This window comes from Talaromyces amestolkiae, assembly GCF_001896365.1.
Source record: "Talaromyces amestolkiae strain CIB chromosome Unknown scaffold13.1, whole genome shotgun sequence".
NCBI classification, from domain to species: domain Eukaryota; kingdom Fungi; phylum Ascomycota; class Eurotiomycetes; order Eurotiales; family Trichocomaceae; genus Talaromyces; species Talaromyces amestolkiae.
The window spans coordinates 468,932-483,309 of NW_024468049.1; the positions used below are offsets into that span (position 1 = coordinate 468,932).

The window sequence follows — 14,378 nt, forward strand, 5'->3', positions numbered from 1 at the left end:
CCGCTACACAAGACTGATCTGTCGGTAGTAGAATGCCACCGCCTGTGGGCAGATACGGGCCCTCGGCCTTGAACACGCCCTTTGGCCATCTTCAACAAGCTCACCAACTACAGCAACAACAGACACAACAGCAATCACAATCACAACATCATGCCGCCCATACACAATCCGTCAACGCCGCACTCCCGCCTCCTTCGTTAGGTGGTCACCCTGGTTTCAGCTCTGTGGCTTCCAGTTCGACTGCCAACCCGTTCGGACTCGGTAGCACAAATGGTCTTGGTGCTTTCGGTGCTGATGCTGCTAATGGGACGGGGCTCGCCAGTCATGCAGCACAGATGGGCTTTGTTCGAGGCGCGCAAATGCAGCAGCAGGCACTTCACCAGGCTCAGGATGGAAGGTTAGTTTTGGAAGGCAAAGCCAACCCGATAAAGACTCGCATTCGCGACGTGTGGAAACATAATCTGGCACAAGAAATGGCAGTGCTAAGACGGCTGGTGGAGCGATATCCATATATCAGCATGGTATGTTTAATCACGCACTTTGAGGAGATCTGTCTGACAATTTCAGGATACTGAATTTCCCGGTATCGTTGCTCGACCGATGGGCGCCTTCACAACAAAAGCAGACTACCATTATCAAACCTTGCGCTGTAACGTCGATCTTCTCAAAATGATTCAACTCGGTATTACGTTATTCTCCGCAGAAGGTGAACTGCCGCCTGCAACACCAACAGAAGCCAACGGCCAGGGCTACGGCGGTAACTACGGACCAGCACCATGTACCTGGCAGTTCAACTTTCGATTTTCGTTAGAAGACGACATGTACGCCCAAGACTCGACGAGCATGCTGGCAAAAGCGGGTATCGATTTCTCCATGCACGAAAAGAATGGGATCGACCCGATTGAGTTTGGTGCGCTTCTAATGAGTTCTGGGCTGGTTCTCTTAGACGACGTTCACTGGATTTCGTTCCACTCTGGTTACGATTTTGGCTACCTGATGAAGATAATGCTTTGCAAACCTCTTCCAGAAGACGAAGAGGAGTTCCACAAGTTGCTGAGGATTTTCTTCCCTTCTCTCTACGACATTAAATATCTCATGAAACACGCTGGCCGAAACCAGACCGCCAATGACTCTCCCTTAACTCCTGCAGCACTTCAAGTGATCAATAATCTAGGCCAGAAATCTGGTCTACAGGACATTGCTGACGAGCTTGGCGTCAAGCGAGTGGGTATTGCCCATCAAGCTGGGTCAGATTCTCTCGTCACGGGCGAGATATATTGGAAAATGCGACAAATCGTGTTTAATGGCACGATAGACGAATCCAAATMCTCGGGCCAGGTTTGGGGACTTAACGGTCAACTMCCCGCCATGACCACCTACTACGCACAACAAACACCTAATCTCAACGGCGCTACCATCTACTCCGCTACAGGGACACCCAGTACACCCAACAACGCAAACACGAATGCGGGCGGTAGTGCTCAAACACCATCACATATTGGAGCAGGAGCTTTGACTCCCGGTGGAGGAGGCGGAGTTTTTGGGGCGTTTCAGATGGGGAAATCATGATCATAGTCTCGTTTCTCATAAAGATTTGGAGTGATTGATTACAGATTTCTAAATGCATGACATTTTCTTTTCTTGCTTTTTCTGCTGGTATAGGTTTCTGTTATTTTATGACATGGGGTATGTAGGGTGTTTATCACGTACCAAATAGGTTGGCTGGTTTATGTACATCTTCTCATTCTTGCTCTTTGTCTTTATACTCATCTTACTTAGAAAATGGTTTCTATCTCACTGGATTATGGTGTTGGTGTCATGATGTGGCCTTTTATTAGGACTTTAGTGGTCACGCCTTATCTGTCGGGCATCGCATTAGCCTCACAAGCTTGACTTACATGTAACATTTTCATCGAAATCATCTCTACCTAGGCATACTTCGTCAATGCGAAAGTAAAAAACCATTTACAAAATGTTAATCAACCATACAAATCCATGGGAACATGAACCCTCCAAAGCAGGCCTCTTTTCTCTCCGCCCAAATCACGCTCTTTACCTGAGCACATCCGGCCCTATCAGAACACAACCAAACACACCCCTCATAATAATCATCCCCGGCCTTGCGTCTCACGCCTTAGAATGGATCGTCTTGAACCGTACAATCACACAATTCGCGCGAACCTTACTCTACGATCGGAGTGGCTACGGACTCAGCTCCGAGATTGACCCTAACACTGAAGCCATTACTGCAGTGGATATAGCAGCCGAACTCAACGATCTCCTCCACGCGGCTGATTTGACAGGCCCGTTTGTACTAATTTGTCATTCTTACGGCGGAATTATCGCACGGGAGTTTGTCCACTTGCGACGGGATGATGTTCATGGAATGGTCTTTGTGGATGCAAACCAGGAGTTGAACACTATCGAAGGACCGTGGCCGGCGCCGTACATTGACGCTGTGACTGAGGGGCTGAATGTTTGGGATGTTGTAGGGATTAGTCAAGCACACAGATTTCTACCGCATGACTGGGAGATGTTGTTGAGCCAGAACAAGGAGTATGCTGAGAAGCACACGAGGACTGCTACCGCTGAGGCTAGAGGGTATATCACTAGTGGAGCTGTGCTTGCCGCGAAGAGACAATTTGATCTGAAGGATCCCCCGCTGCTTGGGATCTGTCCGGTGAGTGTTATCAAGGGCTGCACCTACAGAGACTTTGAGTTGATGCTAGAAGCCGGCACGAAAGCTGGGAATGGGAATGAGGAAGAGAGGAAGCAATTTGCGGACATGATTGAGACTTATGATGCATTGGATGAGAAGTGGCAGAAGGGGCTGTTGGGATTGTCCAGGAGGTCGAGGTGGGTAAAGGCTGAGAAGAGTGGGCATAATGTGCAGTTGACAGAGCCAGATGTTATTGTTCAGGAGGTGAAATGGGTCTTAGAGAATGTTCAGGGAGATTTGTGAAAGATGGCATCTGCGGTATGCAATCGAGCAAAAATAACGAACGAACCAATTCAAAAGGTTCAATGCTGATTTGTTATATACGGTAGATTCCTAAAAAAGAGTCTATTTTATTATAATAGGGTCTACATAGCTTCAAAATTTGCTATCAAATATCTCTACAAATCATTGATTTAGGATCTTTCTATTGGTCCACATTCATAGATGGGGCAGACCCAGCTCGTTATACGCGCTATAGCCGTGGTTTACTAACTTCCTCTACGTCCATCACCCCAGCTCATAATTTCATCATTCATGCCACAAAGAATTACCTCCTACAGGTAATGGCTTCTCACAAATCCGGTATTGCCTGCAAGACGTGTCGTCGAAGAGGACGAAAGTGCGATCGAACCCTGCCTAGGTGTATGAGCTGCCATGGGCGCGGTGTAGAATGCGAGGGTTATCCTCTACGTTGGGTCGGCCTGGCAGCCGGGGGAAAAACAATAGTACGAAAATATGATGGTCCCGTCTCGCGAGAACAGCAAGCTAAGCTACTGGAGGGACAGTATCATGCACGCCAGTATGGCTCTTCAAGCAGCGATGTGACACTACATCGAGCTACATGGAGAATGCCTGCCCCCTTACTTCCTCCCGATGGTCTCCAGGTCTTCATCAAGTGCTGTAAGAACCGTTTTGTATTGTGAGATAATAAACCATAGCTCATGGCTTATAGACGAAAGCGACATTAGTACAGCCTTCTATTTGGGTCATGGACTTGCAGAAACCCCCTACACACACCATATACTACCAATGGCCAGGAACGTTCCTTGTATTCGCTATGCTGTGGCCGCGACCGCATCTTGCCATATAGGCAACAAACTCCAAGACAAGAGGTTGAGAATGCAAAGTCTCCATTTACGGCTGGAGGCCACGCAGGCGCTCAGACAGCAATTGAGAGACGACGCTCGGGAGACAGACGTTTCTCTTATCGCCTGTATGATATTACTCGCCCAGCTTGATGTATGTTCAGGCATCATATCCTGTTAACTCCATGTTTCTAACTAATGCAACAGCTTTGTTCTGGGGATTGCCTGGAATTTGGCACCCATTTGAAAGCAGCAAGTGATATCGTGAAGCAACACGGTTCTGATGGAACTGATCGAGGCTTTTTTCAACAACGTCTTGCATGGTAACGTATTTCTCCACAGCTTATATCAACCAATTAACTAACATTCGCTAGGTTGGATATCATGGGTGCCACAACATCATCTCGAATGCCGCACCTGAAGCCCGAACATGTCCAAGCCGCCTTGAACAAATTCAAGACACCAGCGGGTCGCAAATGGGGATTCGACGTTTTTGACTGCCCTATCGATTTATTTGAATACATCGCAGATATTACTGTGCTGCACAAGCTGCATATCTCTTCACGAATCCCATCCGATGTAGCTTTGCAGAAAGCTGTTGTCCTTGGTAATGCTGTAAGGACATGGAATGAATCTGGTATCCTGTCAGATCAACGACAAGATATGGTTGAGATCTGGAGATACGGGATCTTACTCTACCTGATCCGTTTGTTCCAACTATCAGACGAGATATTCGATACTTCGGGTTTACTGGACAATGTCTTTTGGAGGGCTGAAAAACTATCTTCAGGGATAAATCGGAAGTTCTCGACATCATGGCCCTTGTTTCAAGCAGGTTTATGCCTACATCAGGATTCTCATGAAAGGAGGCAATGGCTACGAAAGGAATTCAMAAGCCAGTTCAAGACGCTTGGATGTTGGAATCCAAAGCTTGCAATTGATGTGTTAGATCAGTTTTGGCAAACCGGCGACAAGCAAGATCTTGAAAAGCAGACGCTTCTGTTCTAGTGGGAGAAGTAAGATTGTATACAACGCGACTGAAATTGCTTCAACTTGGATAAAAGCGTCTATAGACCGCATCGATCTCCTGCAAAATGTCGTCCTTGGTCGACTGCGCTGCCCAGGAAACTTTGACCGCGTTTCGGGCCAACGTTACGATTTCCCTATCAGCAAATCCAAAGTGTTTTGTGAGCAACAGATTGTGCAGAATCCAAGCATCGTCCATAAAAGCCGGATCATCACTGTTGATAGTGATTCTGATTCCCGCATCGAAAAGAAGTCGCATTTTCGGACCGAGCTCGCTGTAAGTCTGATATCGCATGTAAGCCCACGGGCAGATGGTCATGCCTATGTCGCGCTTTAGAATAAGGTCCACCAGATCTGATCTATCGGCTGCGTTGAGGCCATGATCGATTCGATCCGCGCCGTTTCCGCCCATCTCAGAAACAACTTGTCGAATGTGCTCATGGGTGTTATCTTGTCCCACGTCGCAATGCATCGTGATCCGGAAGCCTTCCTGGCGGGCCAGTGAGAATACCTCTTGGAATAATAAGGGAGGGCGCTGGTATTCGTTTGAATCAAGCCCGATGCCGGCAATCATGTCGCGATATGGCAATGCCGCCATGTAATGATCCATTGCGTCCTCAGGGGGCAGATCACGTAGAAGACACATGATCCATGCGGAACGAACCTAATCAATTGTGAGTTTTCTACCAAAAGGAGAGGGAGAGAGTTTTACGTTGAGTACACTCTCGGCTTTGATCTGAGCCTCTTTGAACCCTCCCATCATAACATCCCAGGGAATACCCCGGCTCGTATGACCCTGCGGATCAAAAAATACCTCGCAGTACCGCACATTCATAGCCGCAACGTGCTCAAAGTAGTTCATTGCCAAATCAAAATAATCCTGCTTGGTCTTCAACGTATCAAATGCTCCATAATATGACGCAAAGAAGAACTCGCGCTCCTCATCTTCCGTTTTAGGTTCCGCGCTGTTCATGGCGTATCTCAGTTCCTCCAAACTGTGTAGCTCGGGACCATTGCCGAACCTTACTTTGAGACCATTCCTTTGAGAAATCTCCCATCGCAGCTCGGGGGTTAAAGTACCTTCAATATGCACATGAAGCTCGACTTTGGGAATGGCGTGCACAAACTCGTCGTTGGCGGCTAGAAGGTCTTCTCTGAGCTTCTGGCGAAGCTTTCGGGGGAGTGCGTCTTCGATTCCCATAGTGACTAAGCTGTGATTCTGAAATGAAGGAAAGTAATCTTGAATTTTCAAATTCAGGAGCTCTCGTCTGAATCTTTATATACGTAGTATGTGCAATTTAGCCCTAAAACATCTGGCAACCGCTAGTCCTAGACGGGGTATAATTTCAGTCCCGACTCCCGAAACGCTCTTGCCCCGCAGAGAGGCTATCCGCTAGTCCTGATTCATCAAAACATGTGGAGTCTGGTTGGCTGACACTGAATACATATCCACCGTACTGATTGCCTGACCGTCATATCATCATTGTTTCTCAATTCAGCTCGGGAATCGTGTCTAGTCAGACGATAGAAGACGTAGTATAAAACTACGAATTAAGACATGTCTGGGTCTAGAGCTTGGCATTGGGTAGCATCTGTCTCTGAGAAGGAAAGTCCGGGGTTTTCGGGCACATTCCTTGAGTAGGTGAATTATTCATATTGTTAGAAATGCTGAAAAAACGCTATGTACATGAAGCAAGAAAACGCCAGCCCTCAATGAGACCATGAGATATCAAACCAAAACACTGCTTCCATCCCCCTTGGGCTTAGAATTACAACCACMCCCCGACGCACCAGCCGCAACCTGTGATGGCGTACGAGCATAGCTAGGCGGTACGTCAAGGACAGGGTTACGATCGAAAAAGTTCCTTGGTCGCAGCAACAATGTCATCGGCTCAGCAGGCATGACGGGGAAGTCTTCTGGTGAGGGAAAGTGAGTGATGCCGAATGTGTGCCAGAGCACGACGTCGGTGTTGTCGATGGAGCAGCTGTCGCCCGCTTGTTCGATCCACAGGGGCAGGCCCATGGATGGTTCGCCTGAGGTTTGAGGGACGTGGCGGCCGGCTGGGTGGATTTGGTCGTCCTCGTCTATCGAATGTTAGTATATATTCCAGATGTCATCTCTATACGAAATAATGGCTTACACTTTGTAACGTGGACTGCATGACGGGCGAACCCAGCACGCTTCCAGACCAACCCACCGGCCTTGGGAAGTAGAGGCGGAACTTCACGACTAACCAGTTTGTAGCTAACTGGCTTCTTGCTGTATGGGTTCAATTTGTTGGTGTTGGCAATCTCCCATGTTCGGCTAGTAGCTCCGTTGTAATCCGACATTGCCTCTTTGGGGGTCGTGAACTTGGTCTTCTTAGCATAAAAGGCGTTGCCGTACTTGTTCTCGGCACTGCCGACTTCTCCCGGACCTTGAACGGCGTCAACTTGGAAGATGGTGTTGTCCTGTCCATCGATCTGCGGGTCAACACGCAGACAGAAGAGATGCTGGTGGTTGTGGGCGTTGACGCCAGGGTAGACTTCAGTTCCCCAACCGTGGGTATCTTCACCGGGGTTGATGGAATATGTGTTGAGGATTCCAGTAAGCTTGATATCCAGCTGGATGGTGCCGTCTTGGTGGAAGACCCAGTAAATGCAGTACTCGTAGTTGGCGGCAGTAAAAATGTGCGAGATGATAAGCTTGCGGCCACGAGTGACGATGGTGGAATCGTCACGGAAATCGGTATGCTTGAACAGGATACCTGCGTCTTCCTCATGTATGCAAATGGCGTTCTTGATGACAGTGCTTGCACCTGCTCTGTTCACAAATGCAGCGTCCATGTAGTGGATGGCACCCTTGCAATCGCAGCCCAAGGACAGACTGTTGGTCATGTAACCACCACCGTACTCGCCCAAGTCGAAAGCGTGCTTGCGTTGATGGGGATGTTCAGGGTTACCGTATGGAACAACCATCTCTGCCAATGACAGACGGTACATGATAGGACGAACAGTGCCCTTGTCATTGAAGGTAATGTTGTTCAGGACAATACCCTCGCGATAGTTGAAGCCAACGTGGATATTCCATTTCTGCCAGTCAATCACTCGTCCGTTCACATTGAACGAAACACCTTCCGGCTGAGTGATGTTGATGGGTTTGATATCTGTGCGATAACCGCCAGACTCTTCCACAGACTTGACGTGATAGTTGTTGGGAGCTACTTTGCTGAGTGGCCGACGCACTTTAGGGATATCGATGTGCACAATGGTCTTAGTCTCGGCGTTGTAGATAGGACAAAAGTCAAGGGGGTAGCCGTATTGAGAGTCATCGACGTGAGGTCTGTAGTACATCAAGGCCTGTTGAAGACGGACATTGCTTCCGAATCGTTCATCATAGCCGATCGTCCATGCTGTTGCCGTTATCTTAGCCTACTATCCGAAATTGAATTGCAAAGAATGTCTGCACTTACGATCACAGTAGACTTTCTCCATCTCATTCGGCGGAATACCCAGAATACCACATTGTTCAATCACTTTCGGGTCTTTGCGAACAACATGCTCAACCTCCTGGAGCTCCTCCATGGTGATAATCGGCTGAACACCAGGAGTGTGTTTCCAGTCCACGATCTCTTTTTTATTGAGATCAACAATGCCATCGTACACTTTACCTTGAGGCGCAATGCAGACGACCTCTGCGCATCGAGCTGGTCGGGGAGCTTTCTCTGGGTTCTGTAGCCATGCCAACATCTCTACCTTGCGGGGCTCGTATAGCGAGACGGCATTGAAGTTGATGGGAGCATATTTCTCGCGGATCAGGGCGACTGTTGTGTCGATTTCGAGTGTGGTGAGAGGGTCGAGGGGGTGAGGAGGAGGCGCGGTTGCGCTGACCTGGAAGGTCAATTGTTTGAGGCGATCGACCATTGTGTATACCTGCGGTGTGTAGGTAGAATGATAGAAGAATATATGCTTACGAAAACACGACTTGACGACAGGGGATTAGGAACATCTTATAGCTCCAACCGAACATTTTCTGGCCATCTCTTATCGAGTCGGTGTCTTTTCCCCTCCTCAACCAATCTGGCCCAAAACGGCAGGCGGAGCACCTCCGATAACGATAAGCTCGTGTGGATAATGATCTACAGCTCTGATTGGCTGTGATACTGCAATTCTCTAAATTATTGGCCTGGATTTCATTGCCAATCCGGGTTAGTCTTATGTTGTGTATCGCATTCTCTTCCAGAAATCGGAAACGGATCCCTACTTGCTTCAAGTTGACACTTCGAGACTGAAGATGCGATGCGTCGACAATCGCATTGCAGATGCGCCAATCGTGTGGCGAGGACTAGCTGCGAACTCGCTACATCGTACAAAGCCGCCGTCATCTTATGTGTCAGGTCTTGACGATTTTTTGATAAAGCTTCATAATGTTTATGATTTCAATTATTCACTCCGAACGCCTAATGATATACCGCCCATTCATAATAACCATAGAAAACAGACGAGTGGAAGATGCGATGAATACAATATACCAGAGTAACGCTAATAATTAAACCTTCTTGCTTCCAGCCTCTATATCCGCCAACAGCGCAACCAACTCCTTCCCACCCTCACTAGCCGGCCCTTCAAGACCCAAAGCCTGCTCAACCCAAGCGCGAGCCTCATCGTACCGTCCCATTTCAACAAGACACTTTCCACCTCTCCACCATGCCTTCACGTTACCCACGGGTTTACACTCCGCGCTACACTTCGAGTCAATCCAGGCCTCCGCCCATGACTGCTGAGACATGTATGCCTGCGCGCGATTCGCATAGAGACCCGACAATTCGTCGCGGACGAGATTCACGGGTTCCCACGCCGGTCGACTATAGGCCATATCGATCGCGTAGCCGTACAATTTGATTGCCTCCGCATAGTTTGATTTGCGGAACGCCGTGTTCGCGGTGTCGCGGAGCTTGGTGATCTGTGCGCTGCGTTTGGGGTTGATAGGCAGAGGTGGTGGTGGGACGTTCGGTGAATCGAGGCCGATCAAGGCGCGATGTAGGATGTTTAGTTGTTGGAGTTCGGCATTGATGGTTTCAATTTGGGAAGGGGTCTGTCCTTCGGTGTTGGGGAGGGAGATGCTTTTGGTTGTTGGGTCGAGGTAGAGGCCGTATTGGGTGTAGCTGTCTATGTCGGCGGATGTCATGTTGACTGAATAGAAATTAGTATGCAGTGCATAATTCGAGATCAGAATGACCTGCTTACCGGGTATTTGTGAGTTCGCAAGTGATGCAGGGAGTACTGTGTAGAGTATTTATATGATTAAATGTTATTTTGGAGTATTCGAAGGTGTGATATGAGCTGTGCAACGTTTGCAAAGTTTGAATGATGTTGTATTGAAATTGAGGACTAACTTAGCTGTCCTCAATTGATCGACAGTCCGCGGAGAAAAGGCGGTGGCAGAATCCAAATCACATGTCGCAGCCTCAGGCCTCAAGTCATACTCGTTAACTCAGAGTCTTGTTTTTACATACTAATACATAGCACTCTTCCAGTTGAAGCATATCTATTGAAACAGGAGAATCCAGACATATTCACAAACATGCTGTAATTTAGACGCCGTCATGAAACACAATACAAAAATCCCAAACACAAATTATGCAAGAAACATCCAACAGAAACGAGTATGAAGCATTCCATGACTCGAATGAAAATATTGAGACAGGAAAATGGCGTGCCTTCGTAAATAATTCCCCTAGCGAAAGGGTTATCGGCTGTATTCAGTGGCGGAGTGATAGCTGGTATCCCTATACCCCTCTGTATTTTCTTCAAATCGCGAGGTATAGCCGCCGCTGTTGTAACTGGTGTCGTAGTCGTGCATCACAGAACCTCCATGCGTCGAGGTAGGGTCGTATGCGCCTGAAACACCACCATGATGCGATCCACCCAGTTCATCGGCTTCACTCTGTTGAAGCAAAGCATAATCTTCGTCGCGGTCCTGGCCATAGTGAGAGGGGCCTTCACCACCGGAACCACCGGCACCACCGCCGCGGCCAAGTCGAAATTCGTCCTCTTCTTCGAATTCGTGTGCGGGGTTGGAGGAGAAAGCGGCCTTGGTTTGGGCATCGAAGGTTGGGTCGGACACGGCGTCAGGCATGGTACCTGTGCGGCGGAAGTAGGCCACATTGCGGAAGGAGAAGTATGCCGTAGAAATGAATAGCAGGCTATCCGTTTATGTTAGCTTTTGCATCGCGTACCATGAAGTGGGATGATCTTACAAAATAACGACACCAAAAATAACCGTAGCAGTACTGACACTACACTTGGACGCACTTCCATACGCAAACGCATCGCAGCCAGACTTTTTATCCTTGGAATCCTTCTGCTCGTCTTGACCTTTACTCTTGCCCTCAGCGACATAAGAGGCGACAGCAACCCAACCACTGAACCATAGGATGATCATCAAAGCATCGACCGTAGCGAATGCGTAGACATTGCCGAATCTGCGAGCACGGGGGAAAGTCGGCACGGCGACAAGATAGATAAGAGCGGGGATGGAGAGCCAGCACTAAACAGAAATCAGTACATGGAGCGAAATGGTCTTCTTCGGATTGATGACTTACAACACCAAAGAACCAGCCAGACCGGCCATCAATACCGCCGCTTTTCGTAAAGACAGCAATTGTAAGGACCCATGCCAGGAAAATGAGAACCGCTTGGAAACCGTGTATTAAGTTTTTGATCCTGGCAGGACTTGTCGCTGGCATCCGTAAATTAGGAAAAGGCATCTTGACTGTAGTGGCGTTTCAGGTAGAAACGATGGAAAGAAAGACAGGGCCCGGCCGTGGCCCTAAGTAGGTTGGGTGATCGGAGAGAACAGTTCTCTGCTTCAATCACTTGACTATGACGAGTTGCGGTTGTTGCGTATGCGCTCTTTCTGCCCGCTCGGAGCTGTTGATGTATGTCGAATGCAATATAGACAAAGCCGGCTGATCACTGTAGTTCTATCAAACAAAAATGAAGGATCATGCCAATGTACAACAAAATATAGAGATATGAAGAATATGGACAGTGTAGTCGACAGTGTAGTCAACAGCATTAAAGTGAAGAAGAAGAACAACAATCTGCGACAGTCTCCACAACAGTTCAACCTGTTTCGTTGTCAGCCTGGAAACCAAGCCAACGGACAGCTGAATAGATTACTTTACCGTACGCAGCCTGTATTGGGTTTAGTGGCTGTGCACGCCTCGTCATGGATTATCTCAGCTGGCTATATGGAGCTGTCTGATTGGTGGAGAGGGTATTTCTGGTGCTATTTTTAATGTCGGCTGGAACCTGCCGGGTAGATTGTGACAGTACGCGCGTATATGTTACTACGAGTACATACACGAGTTCTCATAAAACGGAAATGAAACTGCGAAGTACGACGCTTGCAGATACATAGCCACAGCGATCATCGTTGAAATCTTCATTATTTTATTCTACTACATATATTCCTTCAAACATCGTATATCATTAGACGGTCAATCCTCAGAAAAGAGGCGTATGCCTGCGCTATTGGATTTCAACCACACTGTCGAACAATGAGAATGCACCATTCACCGGCTGACTGATGTGGTAATGCCACCACCAGGGCAGCGGATCGAGGATAGAAAAATTCTCCAGTCGATCGACAAAAGGAAAAACGTGCATGCACGAATCTCGAAATCTCCGGATTCCTATCCAGAGCTCCTCGACTGATTGTACCACTGACGGGACAGGGATATATATTTGGCTCCATGCAGTCGAGTAGTCGATCCATTTCCGCGAGAGCCTGAACCTGGTATAAACTGGTGATTCAATGTCAGAGTCAATGATTCCGTTCACTTCCGGAGACAACAACTCCAGGTAAGAGATATATAAACCCGACGGTGGATCGTCATCCAGCAGCCCAGCAACGGCGATACTTCCTTGGCGACAGCCACCAATATATATAGTATAGGATACCGAGCTGGATGCGATTTCTTCGTCAACCATGACTTTGACCGATAAATGTCCGCTGATGCGCGGTCCAGCTTTTCCGGCAAACTCATCCATCAGTCGTCTGATGCTTTTATGTAGACCTGTTTCCATTCTCGACTCGTCATGAATGGACAATCCAGGACGCATGGGACGGATCTTCATTGCTTCAACACGCCCCCGCACGAGGACAAGATCGGCCCAGTAATTGCCCAGCCTCGCAAACTGTTTGAGGACCCAGGGTTTGTCTTTGGAAATAGCTATCATACTCACTTCCGAGTATGTTTGATTGGTAGACCTTTTAGGCAAAGAGACAACATCCCGCAACGCGCCTTTTGATGATTTGTGCATGAGGTAGACTTTATTAGGCGAGTGATTCAAGATTCGATGAATCGAGTCTCGAGACTGAACGTTGTGCTTCTCAATTACAGGCAACCCTCTTTCTCGCACATGCTGTATGAAAGAGTCATCTCGGCTAAAGAGTCTCACATAGTCAACATTCAGATGGAGACATCTGCAGCTTGTTCGACTTTCGATCATGCTCTTGGCCATCGCATCATCGATGGGGTCGATGTCGCCAGAGTAGGGAATCCACAAATCAACTTTCTCTCGGTGAATAATGTCGATCAGGCTGGAGACATATTGAGCTTTACTGCTGGATAGGGAGTAGTAGACGAATATCGTGTTGGACATGCTACCCCCAGAGCGGATGAAGGATAAACCAACATCAGCGCCAATGACTCGATGACCGCCATAGTGGAACTGACGCGCTAGTTTGAGGCCTCGAGTTGTATTGATGCCGGTGATGAGAATAGTCTTTGGGTAAAATCGCGGGTTTTCTAATAGTCGCTGCCGGCTATGTCTTTGGTGACGATGGAGAAGGTGGAAACCATTGATTAGAGCCGCGCTCAGAAGGATAAATGTGTCCAGAGGTAGAAAAATAAGCGATACGAAGTTTTGGATGGTGAGTTGGTAGATTCTTGAAATAGTGAATCTGAATGCTGGTCTCTCAGCCTTGTAAGAGCCCGCGATTCTATACCAAGAGGGTGATGCCATGTTGACCTGTCACGATTTGCTATAGAGATCTTGAGCACTAAATATACGCTTCTGGTCGATAAGGTTATCGAAGCCTTATACTGCGTCAAATATAGCTCGATCTTGGGTGGAGATATTGCCGAAAAGCACTAAGAAAGTGGACGTCATCGGTATAGTTGTGACTCAGATATGAGAGGAACGGCCAGCGCTCAATCTGATGTATGGTAATTTAATAAGGGGTTCAAATCATCTTGGCCTTGAGTTTGAAAAGTTGCTAGTTGTCGACTGGACAAAGTCGTACAGGATTTGAGGAAGGAGGGTTGGATGACTTGGCCAAGAGAGGGATCGGATGCATGCAGCGATGCCAGATCTCCGATGAGCCAATCACAGCCGACCTGTATACTTCGACTGTTGCAGCCAATGAGAGGCCAGCTTGGTTACTCATATATTTTTGTTGTATCAGCCAAAACATAGTATGAAAGGCAATTGTGTATGTATTTTCATTCTTTCTTACGGTCACAGTGAAGTGATGTACTGTCACAGATGGGAAGACC

At 47.9% G+C, this 14,378-nt stretch overlaps 8 protein-coding genes across 8 annotated transcripts; 3 read left to right on the forward strand and 5 right to left on the reverse strand.

Moving 5' to 3' along the window:
- Positions 1 to 32: 32 nt before the first annotated feature.
- BHQ10_006827 (uncharacterized protein) lies at positions 33 to 1,569 on the forward strand (the record flags this gene model as incomplete). The annotated part of the gene is made up of 2 exons (XM_040879456.1): positions 33 to 521; positions 568 to 1,569. 2 exons carry the CDS (start codon positions 33 to 35, stop codon positions 1,567 to 1,569), a joined length of 1,491 nt encoding a protein of 496 aa, XP_040735331.1.
- Positions 1,570 to 1,972: 403 nt separating this feature from the next.
- Positions 1,973 to 2,962, forward strand: BHQ10_006828 (uncharacterized protein; the record flags this gene model as incomplete). Its single annotated transcript, XM_040879457.1, has 1 exon — positions 1,973 to 2,962. The coding sequence occupies one exon, from the start codon at positions 1,973 to 1,975 to the stop codon at positions 2,960 to 2,962; it is 990 nt and encodes a 329-aa protein (XP_040735332.1).
- An 876-nt stretch (positions 2,963 to 3,838) lies between these two features.
- Positions 3,839 to 4,812, forward strand: BHQ10_006829 (uncharacterized protein; the record flags this gene model as incomplete). The annotated part of the gene is made up of 3 exons (XM_040879458.1): positions 3,839 to 3,958; positions 4,012 to 4,127; positions 4,179 to 4,812. 3 exons carry the CDS (start codon positions 3,839 to 3,841, stop codon positions 4,810 to 4,812), a joined length of 870 nt encoding a protein of 289 aa, XP_040735333.1.
- A 40-nt stretch (positions 4,813 to 4,852) lies between these two features.
- Positions 4,853 to 6,031, reverse strand: BHQ10_006830 (uncharacterized protein; the record flags this gene model as incomplete). The annotated part of the gene is made up of 2 exons (XM_040879460.1): positions 4,853 to 5,494; positions 5,552 to 6,031. The coding sequence occupies 2 exons, from the start codon at positions 6,029 to 6,031 to the stop codon at positions 4,853 to 4,855; spliced, it is 1,122 nt and encodes a 373-aa protein (XP_040735334.1).
- A 528-nt stretch (positions 6,032 to 6,559) lies between these two features.
- Positions 6,560 to 8,733, reverse strand: BHQ10_006831 (uncharacterized protein; the record flags this gene model as incomplete). Its single annotated transcript, XM_040879461.1, has 3 exons — positions 6,560 to 6,915; positions 6,972 to 8,222; positions 8,283 to 8,733. The coding sequence occupies 3 exons, from the start codon at positions 8,731 to 8,733 to the stop codon at positions 6,560 to 6,562; spliced, it is 2,058 nt and encodes a 685-aa protein (XP_040735335.1).
- A 625-nt stretch (positions 8,734 to 9,358) lies between these two features.
- Positions 9,359 to 9,997, reverse strand: BHQ10_006832 (uncharacterized protein; the record flags this gene model as incomplete). The annotated part of the gene is made up of 1 exon (XM_040879462.1): positions 9,359 to 9,997. The coding sequence occupies one exon, from the start codon at positions 9,995 to 9,997 to the stop codon at positions 9,359 to 9,361; it is 639 nt and encodes a 212-aa protein (XP_040735336.1).
- A 561-nt stretch (positions 9,998 to 10,558) lies between these two features.
- Positions 10,559 to 11,579, reverse strand: BHQ10_006833 (uncharacterized protein; the record flags this gene model as incomplete). Its single annotated transcript, XM_040879463.1, has 3 exons — positions 10,559 to 11,015; positions 11,070 to 11,359; positions 11,415 to 11,579. The coding sequence occupies 3 exons, from the start codon at positions 11,577 to 11,579 to the stop codon at positions 10,559 to 10,561; spliced, it is 912 nt and encodes a 303-aa protein (XP_040735337.1).
- Positions 11,580 to 12,345: 766 nt separating this feature from the next.
- BHQ10_006834 (uncharacterized protein) lies at positions 12,346 to 13,845 on the reverse strand (the record flags this gene model as incomplete). Its single annotated transcript, XM_040879464.1, has 1 exon — positions 12,346 to 13,845. The coding sequence occupies one exon, from the start codon at positions 13,843 to 13,845 to the stop codon at positions 12,346 to 12,348; it is 1,500 nt and encodes a 499-aa protein (XP_040735338.1).
- Positions 13,846 to 14,378: the final 533 nt, after the last annotated feature.